This window comes from Pelodiscus sinensis, chromosome 1, assembly GCF_052426305.1.
Source record: "Pelodiscus sinensis isolate ZL-2025 chromosome 1, ASM5242630v1, whole genome shotgun sequence".
Classification (NCBI taxonomy): Eukaryota; Metazoa; Chordata; order Testudines; family Trionychidae; genus Pelodiscus; species Pelodiscus sinensis.
This window is the reverse complement of record NC_143052.1, coordinates 147529257-147548265: the sequence shown is the minus strand read 5'-3', so window position 1 is coordinate 147548265 and position 19009 is coordinate 147529257. Positions and strand designations below refer to the sequence as shown.

Below are 19009 nucleotides of genomic sequence, written 5' to 3'. Positions count from 1 at the left end.
GTCTCAGTTTAGAAAAGGTTGTTACAGTAACACAGCACTTCAGACCCTTCCCAGACCCACAAAGGTACTTAGGTATCTAAGTCCGTTTTGTGCCCCACTGCAATCCACAAAACTCCCACCTGGCTGCTGCCAAACCCTGTAGGTGCCCAAGTTTTCACAATAAAAGCCCCCCTAGGTACATGTACATTGTGACCCAGCTAGGCATCAGGGACAGTGATGGGCAACCTCGGCTAGTGAGTGGGCTGCACGAGAGGCCCTCCTTCAGCACAGTGGGTTGCAAGATTGTTGTAACCAAGATGGCCTCCAGGGATAGGGCATTTTGCTAACTGCACTTGCATTGCTAGAATTCGCAGGATGTGCCGACTGAACCGTAGCAGCGCTCTGATTGGTTGCAAAGGGAGCACATGGCTCTCAAAGTCAATGTTGTGTGCCATCAGCATGCACCTTGCTTCACGTGCCTGTCACTTCAGTAATACTGGTGCGGAAAAAACAATACAGATGGAAACCAGTGCAATCTGGCAACCCTGCGCATGGGCAATGGTAAACAAAATATCGTGTGAACCACACATAGAACCCCAATGGGCTGCATGCAGCTCATGGGCCACAGGCTGCCCACCACTGGTCTCACCAGACTGTTGTTTTTGCTGCAACAGACTAACACAGCTACCTCTCTGGAGCCTGTTTTTATTTGGGTGCCTAGGCATGGCTGTTGGTGCCTTCTTTTAGGCCTCCAAGTTGGAAAATGTTGATGTAAGTGATTGCAGAAGGTCATACATTGAGTCGGTAGCACAGCTAGGCATGGCACAGAGTCTCTGAAAAATAGTTGCTTACTCTAATCACTTAGTCTATAGCCTCTACTTTCCTATGCACAAGGACTTTGCTATAAAATATTAACAACATATTATTTAAAATCAGAAGACAGCAGCTGAAATATTTTTTTTAAATGTTACTTTGTTATTTAACTATACCTTCGCTGCGGGAGGAGGGGAGAGAAAAAAAGTGGAGGAAGGAAAGTAATTTCTGTTGGTTGCCATAGTAACTAATGGGAATCACTAACCCATCTTCTTCTCCTTGTCAACCTTAGATAGACCTGTCAGGGAAAGTAAGCAATTCTGCCTTGTGCGTAGAGCTGCTGCCTAACTACAACATTAAATTAATGGAGAATCTACATTATCATAATGTCAAGTGCCTTCCTTACAGCATGTCTCCATTTGTTATCTCTGTGCTACAAACAAAAGCCATGAATAAGTGATTAGCCACGAGAGCCGCTTCGTGCTTCCCTCAGAGAGGAAGCGAGCTTTGAAAATGCAACCCCTCTCGATCCATTACCTTCACTCTGCCTCCATGGATGCCCGTCTGTGTCTCTGGGTCAGCCAACAGCATCCAAGTGTACCCCACCCCATCCAGAAATGAGGGAGGTCCCCATTCTAGAACTCAGGTGTCATCGTTATACCCCCTATACATCAATTCCTTTGTCAATTTACCCAAGCAATACTAGCCTCACAGTGGGGATGGAAAATGTTATTTTTATATTGTCTCTTGTTATCTTAAAAAATAATAACAGTTCTCTGCATGTCTCCCGAACCTTCCATCCAAGTGTCCCAAAGAGCTTCACTAACAGTAATGCATTTAAAAAACAACAAATAGTCTAGTAGCACCTTAAAGACTAACAAAACATGTAGATGGTATCATGAGCTTTTGTGGGCAAAAGCCACTTCTTCAGATGACTAGAAAAGATGATCTGAAGAAGTGGGTTTTGCCCACGAAAGCTCATGATACCATCTACATGTTTTGTTAGTCTTTAAGATGCTACTAGACTATTTGTTGTTTTTTAAGTTTTTCCTGTTACAGACTAACTCGGCTCCTCCTCTGAAGTAATTCATTTGAGACTCTGAGCAAGTCCTAGCTAGAGGTTTCAGTAGAAGGATTCCCTGCAATGTAACTTTGTACAAAAGATGTAAATCTGTCCTGCTAAAATCATGATGACCTCAGCTAATTCACCAATTCTGTGCTGGTGTCTCATACACTCACAGGTTTTCTTAGAGCTTTTAGTCAACGGCAAAACATTAGATAACTGAGCTAGGGATGAGGGAACAACTATCTTTTTCCTATGCAGGTGTCTGGTTAACTGCACCTCCAATCACCTCTCCAAACGCTGTGGAGGAAAGCCGTTATATGCCTCTGGACAATTTTGTTCAGTTCTGGGCATCAAATTACCGAAAAGATATTCTCAACCTGAGACGCTTCAAAGAGGAGAGAGAAAAAAAGGTCTTTGACTACTACAGAGATTGAGCTATGAGGACTTTAAAAGAGCTAAACATGTAAAGCTGGGAGTGGAGGAGGAAGTAGAGGTCTATAAATCTGAAGGGTGGAGATAAGAAGAAAGAAGGGGAATTACGTATTCATGAACACAGGATTGTAATGAAGATTAATGGGATGAAATAGGAAAGGGAATATTTATTTACCTTATTTATTTGGTAAGAATATCAAGAAAAACTTGCTGACTTGGAAACATAATAGGTTGTGGCAGTGTCTCTGCAAGGAATTGGAAGGAGATAGCATAATACGGGATACAGAAAACTAGACTGGAAAAGACACTAATAACGAAGATTTGCAAAAGTTACCACTGAGTCTGGGCACCAATTTCAGACATTGCAAAAGGGTCAGTTTTTCAGCAGGGGGTGCTTGGCAAATTCTGAATCTCAGGTTCCTTTAAAGAGTCTCAGGTTGGGCAGTAGCCACATTTGGAAACCTGGGTTCACTATGTGCGTTATAGGGAACAAGCTTGCACAACACGTGTGTGCTTATTTGGGTTACTCACACTTCTTGAGTGACTGAAAGCAAGAGGCCATCATGCTTCAAAAACATGAGGCCATGTTTATTATACTATAAACAGGCCCTCTCAGCTCATTAGAGCTAGCCCTGCACACCCAGATTGTCATGCTATTTTATAATTAACCTGGCTGCTCTATGAGGTAATGGGACTGACAAATCGAGCCATCTACTACACACCCATATTCTGTAACATTAGAGTCCTGACTCTTCAGTACAGTGAACTCAGAGTGCCACACAAGGATTCTTTCAAAAACACAACACCGACAATGCAGGAGAGTTGGGGAGCTGTAACAGTATACAACTACTGTACACCTCTTCTCTGCCCCCTGCTGGAGGTGTGCACATCCTGACAGCTGCCCAGAATACAGTGCTACCTGGGAAAGAGGGGCAGTGAATGTAGGTCTCCATGCATTTCCTAGAGGCATTAGCAAGTTGGACTCCCTAGGTCCATAAAAAAGGTTTGCATGCTTCTCCTAAGAAGGGAGATGGGGCAAGAGAAGAACTCACTGGGCCTAACCCAGAACACGCAGCCCTAAGTCAGGGCCTGACAACAATATGTGACAAACTGTTTCTCTGTTGTAGAGTTAAAAGTTCAGGTGGCCATTTCCGAGATAAATGCTTAGTAAGTGTTACTGGACTAGCTAGAGGCTGGTCCCCTCTTCTACTACCACCACACACTCCCCCTCCACCACACTCTTCTGACAAGCCAGGGCACTCATGGTGATAACAGACCACAGTTCTGTTTTCACAGTAATCAGATCTGTTGCCAGGCAAAGCTCTTTATATCTGAGTGGATATAGGGCTGTAGCTGACAACTCTGAATGCTGGAGACCATTCTTTGGCACAGCTTGGGCAGCAACAGAGCAAGCTTGCCTCCCACCCACCCCCCACTGATGTGACTTAGCCCCACCTGGAGTCTCACCTACAGGGGTGAAAGGGAAATGGAGTCTCTGTAGCAATTCAGTCCTTGACCTGTCTGCAGAAACAGCCCAAATGAGTGCTCTATATGGAAGGTTATTTTATTATTCCTCATGCCACTCCCTCCTCTAGAGACAGGAATGAGCTCACATTACATGGAGCCACCAAACAGCCAACAGAGAAGAGTAACTTGCTACAGTTAGGCCCAGTCTATATATAAAACACTTAGGTTGGCATGGCTACAACACATGGGTGTGACAATCCCCTCCAGCTTCCCACTCCCATGCCATAGTTAAGGCAACCTAACCCCCGCTGTAGACACAGCTAAGGTGATTGAAGAAAGCTTCTGTCAACCTAGCTACTGTCACTCAAGGAGGTGATGTTCCTGCAAAGATGGAAAAGAGCCTCCAACCCTGAAGGCTGTACCTTTAGAGCAATGGTCTCCAACCTTTTTACACCCAAGATCACTTTTTAAATGTCAGGGCAAGCCAAGATCTACTCCATCCCATCCCCTCCTCTCCATCACTTGCTGTCCCCAGTCCTTACTCACTCTCACTGGGTTGAGACAGGAGGGCTACGTCTACACTGGCATGATTTTCCGGAAATGCTTTTAACGGAAACGTTTTCCGTCAAAATCATTTTTGGAACAGAGTGTCTAGATTGGCATGGACGCTTTTCCGCAAAAGCACTTTTTGCGGAAAAGCGTCCATGCCAATCTAGATGCGCTTTTCCACAAAAAAGCCCCGATCGCCATTTTCACGATCAGGGCTTTTTTGCGGAAAACAAATCAGAGCTGTCTACCCTGGCCCTTTTGTGCAAAACTTTCGCGCAAAAGGACTTTTGCCCGAACGGGAGCAGCATAGTATTTCCGCAAGAACACTGACAATCTTACATGGGATCGTCAGTGCTTTTGCAGAAATTCAAGCGGCCAGTGTAGACAGCTGCCAAGTTTTTCCGGAAAAACTGGCCAGTCTAGACACAGCCGAGGTGTATACAGCACACATTCCTCAACCATACAGGAAAAGAGCAGCTGAAGTCAAGGCAGAAAAAAAAGCTCCAAGGTAGCTTGGCACATCTGCAAAGAGTTACATCATGCAGCTGGCAAGCATGGATTCAGGCTACTGTGACAGAGTCAGTGAAATGGACTTATGGACACAAATATGCATACTTCAGAGATGTTTTGGACAAAATCTCTCATGTAACCTGTCAATCTTAATGTCATAATCCACTGGGTCTGTGTATCTTATTTTGCTGTATGTATCCTTCTTGTGTGCCAAATTAGATAAATAGAGTTTGGAATGCTTTATGATTTTAAAAGTGCAAAGGCAAGCTATCAAGAGTGTTTCCCTCAAGGTCAGGTCAATTGTAAACAGCCTCTTTTGTCCTTTAAGTCTTAGCAGTGGTTGGTCCTAGGAAATCATGTGAACCCCCTCCTCCCTCCCCAGTGGTAGGGTCTGACCAGCTGTGATTTTTCCATGGAAGGTTGGAATGTAGAAACAGAATTCCCACCCAAAGGTGGAATCTATACAACAATGAGAAGCTGGCAGTTTCTTTGTGTTTGGCTGGTGTGGCATCCTCAAGAGGATAACTAAAGACCCCTGGGAAAAGGAGACTTCCCTGGTTTGGAGGGCTAGCTGGAATAAGAACAGTGTTAGGGTGAGTTTGTACTGAGGTTTCAGTGTTAGAATTACCTAAGTGTTTTCTGTTATTTTAAATTTGTAATCTACTTTGCTCTGCCTGTTTTCACTTATAATCTCTTAAATCCTACTGCTTGTACTTAGTAAATAAAAGTGATTTTATTATCAAGCCTGGTGTAAATAATGTTATCTAAGGGAGCAATCAGCATATACATCCTCCTTTCACTGTTAAAGGGGGCTTACCTATGTAATTCATTTTAGGTTCTGATCCCATTTGGGAGAGGTATCCTATGAAGCTATCCTATCCAAAACTGCATTTTCCTTAGATCTGAAGAGTTTCAGTGTCTGGACTGCTCTTCAGGTGTGCAGTGATCTCAGCTCTGTGCCTTGGCTGGGGCTTGCCAGCTGAGCTGGCCTAGCTGGTCAGGGTGGTGAGAAGCCCCAAAGAGCAAGAAGGTGAGTGTCAGTAGCTTTGTCAGCACCCCGGGAAGCATCCCCAAGGGGTCTTCTGTGACCTCACCCCATCACAGCTACAATTACCTGTTCTCAAATAGCAGGGCCCTGCGCCCATGGCACAGAAAGGCCTCCAGGCACTGCATTTCAGACAGAGTCGTCATCTAGTAAACCGCCCCAGACTTTACACCTGGATCAACACACAAACCATGCACCACCAGGGCTATGCTGGCAACTTGCCAGCCAGTGGAGGGCTCGTTTGCATCTGTCCAGATGTATGCAGAAACTCCTCATTCTTCACCTGGAGTCTTAGGAGCTGAACGGCTTTATCCTTGTGACAAAATAGCTGTCCTGAGAATAGCCAAGGTCTCTATTACAGGACCCCAAGAGCCACATTTGGCCCTGAGGTTGCAGTTTGTTAGGCTACTACTATAAATGGAGATTTATTGTCTCCTATCATGTCCTAAGTCTGGACAGATTTCTTAGAGCAGCACATTTCTATGCTGGCTTCAGTCACACATCAATCTACTCTATACCGCCCAATGGCATTCTGAATCGCCACTGACTTTCCTGCTTGGCAAGACAGGCACCTGAGAAGACATAACTATGAAATCAACAGCGTATGCAGCTTTGTGATGAAGGCTTGTGGTTTTGAGTTGGGCATCCCACCATTTAGGACAGAACTGGACAGGGCACAGCCCCTGAGCACACGCTATGGGCAATCACCCTCTGCTACCCAGCAGAAGATGGAGTGGATGGGACCTAACAGGTTTTTTCCCTCTGTGACTCCTACCTCTTGGCTACCTGGGTGCATACTGTGTGTGTGTGTGTGTGTGTGTGTCAGAGAGCAAGGGAGGAACAATTTATCCCATAGGGTATGTCTACACTACCACCCTAGTTCGAACTAGGGTGGTAATGTAGGCAACCGGAGTTGCAAATGAAGCCCGGGATTTGAATTTCCCGGGCTTCATTTGCATCTTGCCGGGCGCCGCCATTTTTAAATGTCCGCTAGTGCAGACTCCGTGCCGCGCGGCTACACGCGGCACGGAGTCCGCACTAGCGGACATTTAAAAATGGCGGCGCCCGGCAAGATGCAAATGAAGCCCGGGAAATTCAAATCCCGGGCTTCATTTGCAACTCCGGTTGCCTACATTACCACCCTAGTTCGAACTAGGGTGGTAGTGTAGACATACCCATAGTGATATAAAAGCCATTAAACCACTCCTCGCTTTCAAACTAGTGTTTAATCTGCTTCACCAAAACATTTGCTCAGCTGCTTGAGAGTGGGCTTGAGAGATCCGGATGCAGCTGAGCTAAGGACATGTGCGATCCCCTTCCCTGAAAATCTACCCAACTCCCTACCCTTTCCTAGACAATCCACCACAAAGGGACCTTCAGTGTGAACGGCAGTTCTGTGAATCCCAATAGCTTTCCAGTGACTGACTGGTCACAAAGGCTATTTTTGATTTAACTGTACAGTAATTGCCATCAACACTCTGGACCTCCCCATTCTACTGCAGGACTTTGGGGACTAGCGAGTTGAATAGGAAATCAAACTTCACAGGGCTTTGGGGACTGGGAACAGGAGCTGCAGACATTCACCTCGAAGTAGCTGGCTTGAGTTGCAGACCAAGCAAGTACTCAGTTATTACCACCTGACGTCTGCTCGGTGGCCTAGATGAGATGAATCACTGGTCTCGGCCCTAGTCAGAGTTGTTAGGTCATCATATCAATGCCATGATAAATGACAATGCTTATCTGCAATCTTATATGGTGCCCATCACCATGCTTTCAGAGAACCTTGGTATCTGAACAAGCAGTTCCCACAGAGAGACGAAAGGACCGAACGGGTCACAGGGTGTAACTCCCCTCTGACCACTAAAAAAGTTCAGGGGTGGAGGGACAGGTGGGAAAAGCTTGGAAAGACATGGATGGAGAGACAGGTGGGAAAAGCTTGCTCGGCCATTGCCCATTCTATGTTTTGTCTGTGCCTTAACACAGGGTGTAAGACTCTAGGCCTCTTAATCCAGCACTTTATTCATTAAATATCTAAAAGGATTTGAGGATTGTCACTGTGTGTATCACTGTTAAGTCTGCTGAATCAGTGTGAAGTGATGGAAATAATTTACACATGGCTGACCTCTCCCTGGTCAGAATATCACCAGGCTCAATTATCACTGGGATTTGAAGTCGCTTACCAGACAATTTTTAAATTCTTGGCCATTTTGGGCTTTTTAAAAAAAAAAAAAAAATCACATAACTTTACAAATTACACCCCTGTAACAGCCTGGGTTTTCAGTTACTAGTTAATATTACTAGGGGGCTGTGCCCCCTGCTCGCTAACCCCCTTCTCTCTGGGGCGCTCTCAGGGAGGGCTAATCTGAGGTGTGGCAGCCATGGCCTGCCCCCACTCTCCTCGGCCACTAGGCCAAGGCTAGCCACCAGGGAGAGCTGAGGCTGCACCAGCCCCTGCTCTTTCCCACCCCCCTGGCCGCCACGGAGCACCAAGGCCGTACCATCCCTAGCTTCCCCCCCCCCTCGCAGCTGCTGGGAGTGCACGGACAGAGGCTGCGCCAGCCCTGGCTCTCCCCACCCCACCCCGGCTGCCGGGCACGGCCGAAGCCTCACCAGCCACATCTCTCCCGCGCTGGCCATCGGGCAGGGCTGAGGCCACGCCAGCCCTGGCTCTCTCCATCCGGCCACTGCGGGGGAGGGAGGGCAAAGCTGAAGCTCGGAGCCCCACTTCCCCCTGATCAACGGGGGGGAGGGGGGTCGGGGCACGGCAGCCCTGGCTCCGAGCACTGGTGAAAGGGGGGAGGGAGGGAGGAGGTAGGCGGGACGCAGAGTGACGTGATGTCACTCTGTTGTCCCACAGGAAAAGATTTTTTTATATAGAGAGATTTGTACTATGACAGCAGTGCCAAGGCAAGGCAATCAATGATCAAGGGTCCCACTGTGCTGGGCTGTGTACAGACATGTACAAAGATGACTGTTCCCAGTCCAAAGAGCTCATAACTGGCAGAGTACACAGGATGACACAAAATACATTAGCGCCCACTGGGCCCTACCAAATTCATCGTCCACTTTGGTTAATTTCACCATCGCAGGATTTTAAAAATCATAAATTTTGTGATTTATTTAAATCTGAAATCTGGGAGGGAATTATGTTATTGTAAGGGGATTGCAATACTGCAATCCTTACTTTTGTGCTGCTTCTGGAGAAGGAGTTGCCTTCAAAGCTGGGCAGCTGGAGAGTGGTAGTTGCTGGCCAAGAACCTAGCTCTGAAGGCATCACCACCAGCAGCAGCAGCGCAGATGAAAGGGTGGCAGTACCATATCCTTATGTCTGCACTATTGCCTGCAGAGCTGCATGTTGCAAGGATGTTGCCTTCAGAGCTGGGTGCCCATCTAGTTCCGGAAAGCAATGCAAAAGAAAGGTTTACAATACCACATCCCCCCTACCCTCTAAAATAACCTTGTGACCCTTCTAGAAGTCCCTTTGGGGTCAAGACACTCAATTTTGTTAACATTGGTCTCCCCTGTGAAATCAGAATTGTATAGGATAAAAGCACACCACAGACTTCCCCGGGGGGAGGAAGGGACACCAGATTTCATGGTGAGAGAGACACTTTTCATGGCTGTGAATTTGGTAGGGCCCTATCCATGCCCACTGCTCAAAGCACCCACAGACTTTGCAAAAGTTTAGATCCGAGTCCAACTCTGCTGTTCAGACCCATTTGTAAAATAAACCAGAGTATTAACCATTTTAATCTGTTCTTCTGATAACACCAAAGGCACCAGCCTGGAGGATAAATATTTATAGACTGTTCGCTTTGTCCTTAAACCAGCTCAGACTCTGGAATATGGCAGAAAAGTCTATACCAGAGACCCCCCACGAAGACAGACTCAATCTGGCTGAATGAGGCACTTCTGGGAACCCATCTCAGGGCTCAAGGGATGTGATACGAAAACAGAGTCTGGTTAACAGGAGTCGCATTACTTTGGAAGGATGCATCTGGCAGAGTTTTGTCACAAACTTCCATCTGTACAAAGAAAAACGTTCCTCGACATGTAACACCACACAAGATCAAAGGCACCCCGTCCCTCCTGATGGGGAAGCAGCTGCTCCAACAGCAGCAGCTGGAGCCCAGGCAGTAGGTAAATACCATGAGTTTCAATCACACCTCTCCACTTGTGTGGGGAGGGGATCTGCATGCTATGCAGCCTCTCCCCGGAGAGCTCCCTGTTATTTACAGGCAAAAAATTTGTGCTCTGGAAGATGAAGGCCCACACTGCATGCTCGTGAATTTGCACAACCCACACTTGCCAGTAAACAGCAGCTTTGTTTGCAGAGGGATGCCACAGAGTCACATACATGCCTGAATTACACACCCTACATTTCTCATGTTCTGAAGCTTGCAGTAGCCATCCAAGCAGTCCAGGCTGCTGAATTCATCCTTTTTAACATCCCTATATGCAGGTAACTATGGGGTAGGGGTTAGAGCATGGCACGGGGTTCTTGGGACACAGCTATGAGGTTCTAGAGCTGGTTGGCCTACTGATTTAGCCCTCAGCTGGTGCTCAGCTCTGTGGCCTAACACAGCACAACACAAAGTTTAGCACATGCTTGAGTGTTCTGCTGGATTGAGCCAAAGGATTCAACACCCAGCCGTCCTGAGAACTGACTAAAGCTCTTTTCTCTTTCTGTCTGATGTATTTCACATGCCCATCACCATGAACATCTGGTTCCGACCAGCTCTCAAGCAGAAATGCAAAGGAAGGATTCCTAGGTGGTAGCTGGCGTCAGAGCACAGGTATCAGACAGGACAAAATTCAAAAACATGAGGAGTCTGATAGTGCTTACAGTGAAGTCAATGGCAGCATTCCCTCCAGGTTGAAACTATGTCTATATCAGTAGACAAAGGCACACTGTAGATTTGATACATGTTAGCTGGTCAAGGTAAACTACTTGGATACCCTACTAGGTAGCACATGTTCAAATACAAATTACTTTGCCTGCAATGGGGTTTTAACATGTTATAATTATACTTAAAATTGGTAAAGCTTTCCTATACACACAGACAAGTCCTCTGATATGGTAAAGACAACTGACCTGAGTGTCTGGATTCATTTCTTTTTAACTTGGTATTTACATACTATCCCTTCAGTACACAAAGATGAGATGTGCAGAGGCTTAATGATTCACTTTGAATCCTCCTCTTCTTTACCCATGTAGGATATGAAGAAATTAAAAGACATTTTGAGTCTCACTTCCCTTTCTTCTATCCCATCCAGTCACCACAATATAAATTGTGCTTCCCAGAATCATTCATTCTTCCCAGAGAAATGACAGCTATGAACACAAGCAGTCCCATCTTCATGGCAACCCCTGCGACACTACCATACAAATCTTGCATTGAGATGCTGATCCCTCCAACTGAATCATCCAACACGATCGAAGGGCGGGAGGGGGATTCCAGATGCTGACCCCAGACGAGAAAGATGAATAGAACTACACGGGCATGATGGATGGATTCCATCTGGGTGGTAAGGTTCAGGGTCTATTGATCCTGTGACTGTTATTGAGCTTAGCCAAGAAAAGCTCCCATGTTTTGGCAAGGCTACAGTTTTCCAGTCTTCAGAAAAGAATCCCAGGAAACTTTTCTGAAACAATATCTTCTTACAAACAATTACTATTGGGCCTAACCATAGCACTGGGATGAGTGTAAGATAAAAATCTAGACAGATAGAGAGAGCTAGTGGAGATTAGTAGCAATTTTGCCTACATAGGAATTACAGGTTTTTAAAACTCACAATTAATCTTCTGAATACACTGAATGGCACTGAACACAAAATCCACCAACAAATCCAGACAATAAATAGAGAAGTTATCATCTGTGAAATCTAAGAGACACACACAATATGTTTCCATGACATGTACTTAACTGCAGAACTAAGATTACTTATATTTATACTAGGGCTGTCAAGCAATTAAAAAAATTAATCGTGGTTAATCACGTGTGCTGCCCCTTTGAAACTCAGTAGTGGCGTCTCAAAGGGGCATCGCTGCCCGGATTGCACTGGGGACTCCAGCTGATCCCACGCTCCTTCTGTGCTGCCCCTTTGAAACGTCCTGGTGGCATTTCAAAGGGGCAGCACCGTGGAAACGCCTGCGATTAATGCATTAAAAAAATTAACACCACGTTAATTGCACTCTGCGTTAATCACTGGTGTTAACATGCATTAATTGACAGCCCTAATTTATACATTATTATTGCATGTCACTGACATACAGTATTAACACATAGAAATTTGTATCTAAATAATATGATTTTCAAACATGCCGAGCAATGTCACCTCTAATGTTTTCCACCTATGTGTGGAATAATTTTGATGTGTACTGAGGCATGTGCAATTGTGCACCAACAGTAGAAATACATGCTGCCGGCTGAGGGTGCTCTGCCAATCAGCTGGGAAGCACCTGAATCTCCTGTGTGGTCGCCCAACTGCACAGCTTACAGGGAACACTGGTGCTGGGAACTCACCAGCTCCCATACACTGAAATGGAAATGCAAGGTGCTTGGCACTTCTGAAAAATCAATCCATGTATTCAGATCCCTAAATCCACACTGACCAGCCTAATTTTAAACCCAATTTTGAAAATTTTGGTCATTTTTTATTATCCCAATATTACAGATGGGAAAACTAAGGCACTGCAGTTGTACCGGTGCACATCTTTTTACAAAGTGGTTTTGTTGTATAGAATTAATTATGGTTTGTTTACTATTACTGAGACCTTGTCTCCACTTGTGGTGGCATGTAGATCACATGTAGCTATACACCATAGTGACACACAGACTTCCTTCACATTCACTGTGCTGTGTAAGCCTTGTCTTCACTTACCATGAGATTGACCCCTGTGAGATTTATCTCCACAGCATCAATTTAGCAAGCTTAGTAAGGATGCACTAAATCACAGCTGATCCTGCTCCCATCAATTCCAATACTCCACCGAGTCACAAGGAGTAAGAATAGTCAACGGGAGAGTTTTTCCTATCAACCCTCTGCAGTGGGGATGCCACAGTAAGTCGAACTAAGGAATGCTGACTCCAGCTATGCTATTCACATAGCTGGAGTTACGGACCATAGTTCGACTTTGCCTCCTAGCATAGACCTGACCTAAGACTTCGGCATGGGGAGACAGTGAGGAAAGACTCTGGCTACACTGCTAAAAATGATGGCGGTAGACATAGGAAACACTGCTGGGGTGTTTACACACTCTAGAGAACCATGTAGAGCTGCAGTTCTCAAACTGTGGGTAGGGACTCCGTTTTAATGGGGTCACCAGGGCAGGCGATAGACTTACTGGGGACCAGAGCCAAAGCTTGAACCTCACTACCCAGGAACACAGTCAGAGACTAAGGACTTTGTCCTGGCTGGCTGGCAGGGTTCAGATTACAGGCCCCTTGTTGGGGAGGAGGCTTGGGCAGGCTCACGCTTTGGCCCCTCTTCTTGGGGTCATGTAGTAATTTTTCTTGTCAAAAGGGGATTGCAGGGCATCGAAGTTTGAGAACCCACAAGGTAGAACATATACTCTGGGGTTCACGCATGTACAGCACTAAATGCTACATGCCTAAGCAGTACCTTACTATCTACCCTGATATTTTTACCCATGCATTATCTATACTCTACACGCTACTCTAAGTGTTGACCTGCCCTGTGACTACATCTTCACTGGGAGCTAGGGGCTTGATTCCCAGCCCACATACACATACTTGTGACAGTTCTTATCAAGTTAGTGCACTAAAAATATTAACATAACTGCAGTAGCACGGACACCAGTAGCATTCGTTAACTTCCCTGAGAACACACCTGTGAGATCCAGGTAAGTTTGTACTCAGAGCAAACAGTCTATGCTGCTAATTGCTGTGGCCCATGCTGCCATGGTTACGCTTCTATTTTTAGCACACTAACTTGATGAGAGCTAGTGCATGGCTTTGTCCACGCTTGCAATAGGGCGACAAAACTTTTGTCATTCACAGGTGTTTAAATGACAAAAGTTTTGCTGCAGCAAATGCAGAAGTGAACACTTTCCTGTTGACAAAGTGAAAGCCATTTGCGGGAGGGCGGAGGAAGGTTAAGAAGTATTTTATCATGAAATTACCAAACAAACATTTACATGTACCAACTTTTAGCTACAGGGTTGTGTCAACACAGCCTTGTCACTAAAAGCTGCATAGTGTAGACACAGCCCAAGAGTGGCTACATGAACAGGGAATCACAACCTCAGCTCCTAGTGCAAGGCTACCTCTATACACTACTGCACAATTATTTCGGAATAAACTATATTTCAAATAGCTTATTTCGAAATAGCACGTCTACATTGCAGGGAAGCCTCAAAATTAGTCCGAGGTGGGTTTCTCTAATTTAGACATATCTTGATTTAGAGCCTCGGGAGGAATAACTTAGAATGGCGCTGGTGAGAGGCTATTTCAAAATAGCAGTAGTGGAGCGTCTACACACACCGTATTTCAAAATAGCGATTTTGGAATAGGCATGATTCTTCGTAGCATGAGGTTTACAGAAGTTGAAATAAGCCATCTGTTATTTCGAAATTGTTTCACAATAACGGAATTGCTGTGTAGATGCTCACATAGTTATTTCAGAATAACGGCCTTTATTCTGAAATAACTGTGCAGTGTAGACGTAGCTTAAATGGGTCTAGGATGGATAAAGCTGCTTCCTGTTTGAATTCCAGCTTCAAACAGCTTTCTGTTGGCGTTCCAGGACACTGTTGGAGGTGATGTCTGGAAATGCTGACTCTGTAAGTATGTCAGGCATTAAGAGATGGGTTGTATTACGGTATTATTATGCACATAAAAATGTGAAATGTTAATACATGCTATAACTCAAATCTACTCCCTCTCAGTTTTCATGGATACTGCATGAAGGCCAGTTTGGTAATGTTAGCTGTGACCCTGTCACCTTTCATCTCACCTCCATTTTTTGCATACCAAAGTACTCTGCATTTTTCATCTCTTCAGAAAGATTCTGATACCTGAAGTTCACTGAAGAGCTTTAGTTTTAAGAAAAATCTTGTTGTATTCCAAATCCCGTCTCTGACCTAACTGTGGTAGTAAGAACAATGGGTGGGAGGCAGAAAAATTAGCTGTTCTGTATGAAATCAGATGTGTTTATACATTTTTAGGCAGAGCCAAATTGTGATGCTTCAGGGTGCGGTTAGCCCATCCGTAACAAATGTGAAAGGGGATAAAACGCAAGTGGAAAAAAAGATCCCCTCCCCCCAGGGATCTCTTTTTTTCATAAATGCACATTCTGTTTCTCCCCCTAGTGAAGCTTGAGTTCATTTTCTTTAAATCACTTCCACATTTTCTTGCCGTAATTATAAAATAGTTTGTGTCAGACCTCACTTTCAGGAAGGCTGTAGTCAGAGAATTCAGACTGCTTATTTTCAGACCTTTCAGTTTATGAGTTTGAAGCTGATGGCTTTTCATGGCTGAAGAAGGTCAATGCAGTAAAAAAGAAAGAGTCAGAGAAAGTAGTCTCACTTTAAAACTTGAAAGCATGGAAGAGACATAATATAACACAAGGTGATCATACAACAGGGCTTAAGTTTTGCTAGAGGATTATAATGCATGGGAACAACATTCTTTTAATGCTTTTTAAAATATTTAAAGGCACTAACAGTAAACCTGGCAGATGTAACCTTAGCCACCCACAGGAATACAGAACAAGGATCTCCATTCACACATATATGCTGAAACTTTTGCCCTAAGAAAAGAATTACTTTCTCCAAACACGGGTGTATTTTTCACCAAACGAAATTGTTTGAAAGCTCTGGAGTGAGAAACTGTTAATTTGTTTAAATTGCTTGAAGGACAGTGTACAATAACCATGAGCGTTTCTGAACCCTCCAGATCTGTTACTTCCTCCAAATACCCACTCCAATTCTTTTCCCAAATCCCCCTGCTCTGGGTGCTTTGCCGCCTACGGGAGAGGCACAAACATTTACTGGTGTGCTCACGCACTGCCTAGATCTCAGGCTGGAACTTTGCAGCAGATCAAGTCTTCTCCTTGGGCTACCGCACGAGCTACCCCAAGAGCCCTGTGCTTTCTGCGGGCTTTGCAGCTAAAGCTTCATCGTCCGGCGGGGATGGGAGCGCCCTGGAAAGCGAGTCTAAAAAAAACAAAGTGCCCCGGGGAGCCCGGAGCCCCGCCACATACCTCAGCGTGCAGCCGGGCGATGGCCACAAGGGCAAGGACGGACAGACTTTTCCAAATCTGCAAAAGAAAGCGCGAGAGAAAGCTGCGCGTGAGGAGGCGCCCCAGAAAACTTCCTCGGGCTCCCCTCTTCCGATGCGCCCTACCCCCGCGCCTCTTACCATGCTGCTCCTGGCGCGGGACGCGAGCGCAGCCGGCTGGGACCAGAAGGGAAAAGCCGCAGAGAAGGGACCTGGGCTGCTTTTTCCTCCTTCTTCAGGAATTTGAGCCGGGCTGGGAAGCGCTCTTTCCTCCCCCCGCCCCCGCCAGCTCCGCCCCCGCCCCTCCACCCCGCGTCCTCTCTCTACGCCCGTCCCCACCGCCCTGCTGCGCGGCCAGGCGGCTAAACCGGGGCCAGCAGCGCGCCCCTGGCGCCGGCTCCCTACGTGGGCGGGGCGCAGAGATGCGGTGGGGCTAGAGCCCAGGCGGGGCTGAGCGTCTCATAACCTCCCCTCCCCCCCCCCCACCAGTGCAGGCAGGGCCCTCCCCAGCCCGTGCAGGGGGCAGCAGGGCATTTCCCTGGAACCGCCAGGAATTAAAGATGATTCTTTAATGACAGATGTGTCAGATCTGGCTCTTTAAGGAAAGGCTGCTCCGATCTGGGTGGGGAACTGCCCAAGTGAAGGGAGAAGAGGGGTGCAGCAGTGGCATAGCTAGGAGCTGACACGTGGGTGGGCCCCAACTTCTGGTGGCCAGCAGCCACACAAGCTGGACCCACCAGGTGGGGCGCCCCAGTGGGGTGGAGTCGCCTTAGAACTGCCAGCCCTCCAGGAAGAATTATGTCATGTGAGGAAGTCTCCAGGAATACGAGCAACCAAAACGGGCAACCCTAGCTCTGGGATGCACAAGTGCCCTCCCAGGCCTACTCCACATGCTCATCTTTGTGGCAAAACGGCTTCACAGGTTCCATCACTGCAATGGGCTACAACGCCTCCACTGCCTGGCTACAGTGCCCCAACCCAGGCAAAGGCCGCCACACACCTGCTGGAGCTGCTCAAATGCTGGGCTCAGGTCTCCGCAGCAGCAACCAGGCTCAGGCAGCAGCACATGTCTCAGCTGCATGTAGGGAGGAGGGACTGGATGCAGCAGGGCTGCTCAGGACCTCTCCACTATAATGGGGGTGCTACTGGCTCCCAGGCCCCATGTCTGCTGTTGCTCAGCCCACACGGGGTTGCAGGTGACTGGAACGCCTGGTCAAAAGGTATCATGGTTCCAGTCAATCACACCATTTTAATGGCCAATCAGACCATTAAAAGTTCAGTCGGTGGTGCAGTGCAGGTCTTGGGTTAAGGCAGGCTCCCTACCTGCCCTGGCTGCACCCAGCTCTCGGAAGGGGCACATGAGCAAGCAGGAAGGCTTCAGGCACTGTCTCACCTAAATGTTGGCTCTGTTGGTCAGGAATTGTGACGGATGGGAGCTGCAGGGGCAGTGCTTGTGAGGGTGACCAGAGCCTCTCTGGCCTACGGACTTAAGCAACTAGTCAACTACATGATAAGCTTAGGCTTATTGGGTAGTCAAGTCACTACTTGACTAGTTGCTCCCCCCTTCCTTGACTAGTTGGCCCCCCTTCCGGTACATAGGCAGCAAAGGTGGAGTGGGAGCCTGCTTAAAAGCTGGTTCCCCAGCACCATCTCCGCAGGGGGCCACAGCAAACCCACTTATCAACTAATTAAGTCATCAATGGAAATTCCATTAACTACTTGATTAGTTTCCTAACCACTACTTAACATCACTGCTCTGGCCACCCCTGCGCTTAGGGGCTGCAGTGACCTGGTGACCGCAGTATGTGCATTCAGGACCCTGAATCTGCTCCTACACCCCAACCTCTGCCTCAGTCAAGAATCCCTTCCTGCATCCAAACTCCCACCAGGAGCCCGCACCCTCTCAGGACCCCAGGCTCCTGCCCCAGGCCAGAGTGCACTCCTGCACCCCAAATGCTTTATCCCCTGCCCCACCTCAAGCCTGCACTTCCAGCCCAGAGCCCCTACCACGCCCAGTGAAAGTGAGTGAGGACAGGGGAGAGCAAGCAATGTTGGGATGGTGGAAGGAGTGAGTGGGGGGCAGGGCCTGAGAAGGGGTGGGACTGGAGGGCTTTGTTTTGTGGGATTAGAAAATTAGCAACCCTACCCACACATGACTCTTGCACAGTGGGAGCAAGGCTGCTCTGGTGCAGGTGCCTCGGGCCTCTGAGGCACAAACTTTGCATCAGCTCCTGGCTGCACTCAAGCCTCCTCCTGCCTTATGCTGTGCGCCCACAGGAATCTATGGGAGCTGGGTGTTCTTCCGATGGAGGTGGAGATTCCTCCATGGAAGAATCAGCAGTTGCAATGGCAGGCTCACAGGCTCAGACTTGGGTGGGCCCCCTGGGTAGTAACTGACTTGGGGGTGTGGAGCACCCAGGCCCGCCTGTGCCTACACCTTTAGGACACAGTGTCAGTGTGAGCCACAGCCTTCTTCTCTCGGATTCCTTTACATTTTGGCACCACAGAGATAACACAAGATGGTGGCAATGACATGAGCCTTGAACATCTGGAGGTGTAGGGGTCAGGGTGAACAATGCAAATATCCTCAACATTCAACTGTGGCTCTTAATGTTTCGGGAACAAATAATGGTACTATCAGCCATGTTTTTCTATACACAGTGATCAGCCATATATAGCCATAAACTTAAAAAACATAAACTGGTCTGGTAGCACTTTATAGACTAACAAAACATGTAGATGGTATCATGAGCTTTTCGTGGGCACAGCCACTCACTCCTTCCAGGTTTTTTTTTTAAGTTTATCCTGTACAGACTAACTCGGCTACCCCGGAAGCATATATAGCCAGTCAGAATCACATCCGCTTTAGATTAAGAGAACAACAACAAAAAAAAGAACAAAGGT

The 19009-nt window shown here is 47.0% G+C and overlaps 1 protein-coding gene across 1 annotated transcript in view; it reads right to left on the bottom strand.

Moving 5' to 3' along the window:
• The window catches only part of FSTL1 (follistatin like 1), an 80287-nt gene extending 63891 nt beyond the window's left edge, over positions 1-16396 (bottom strand). Inside the window, exons 1-2 of the mRNA XM_075905319.2 lie at positions 16247-16396; positions 16089-16145 (exon numbers count right to left, since the gene is read on the bottom strand). Of these exons, the coding sequence (XP_075761434.1) occupies positions 16089-16145; positions 16247-16249 (60 nt within the window). The 5' untranslated portion in view covers positions 16250-16396. The remainder of the gene's footprint in view (positions 1-16088; positions 16146-16246) is intronic.
• Positions 16397-19009: the final 2613 nt, after the last annotated feature.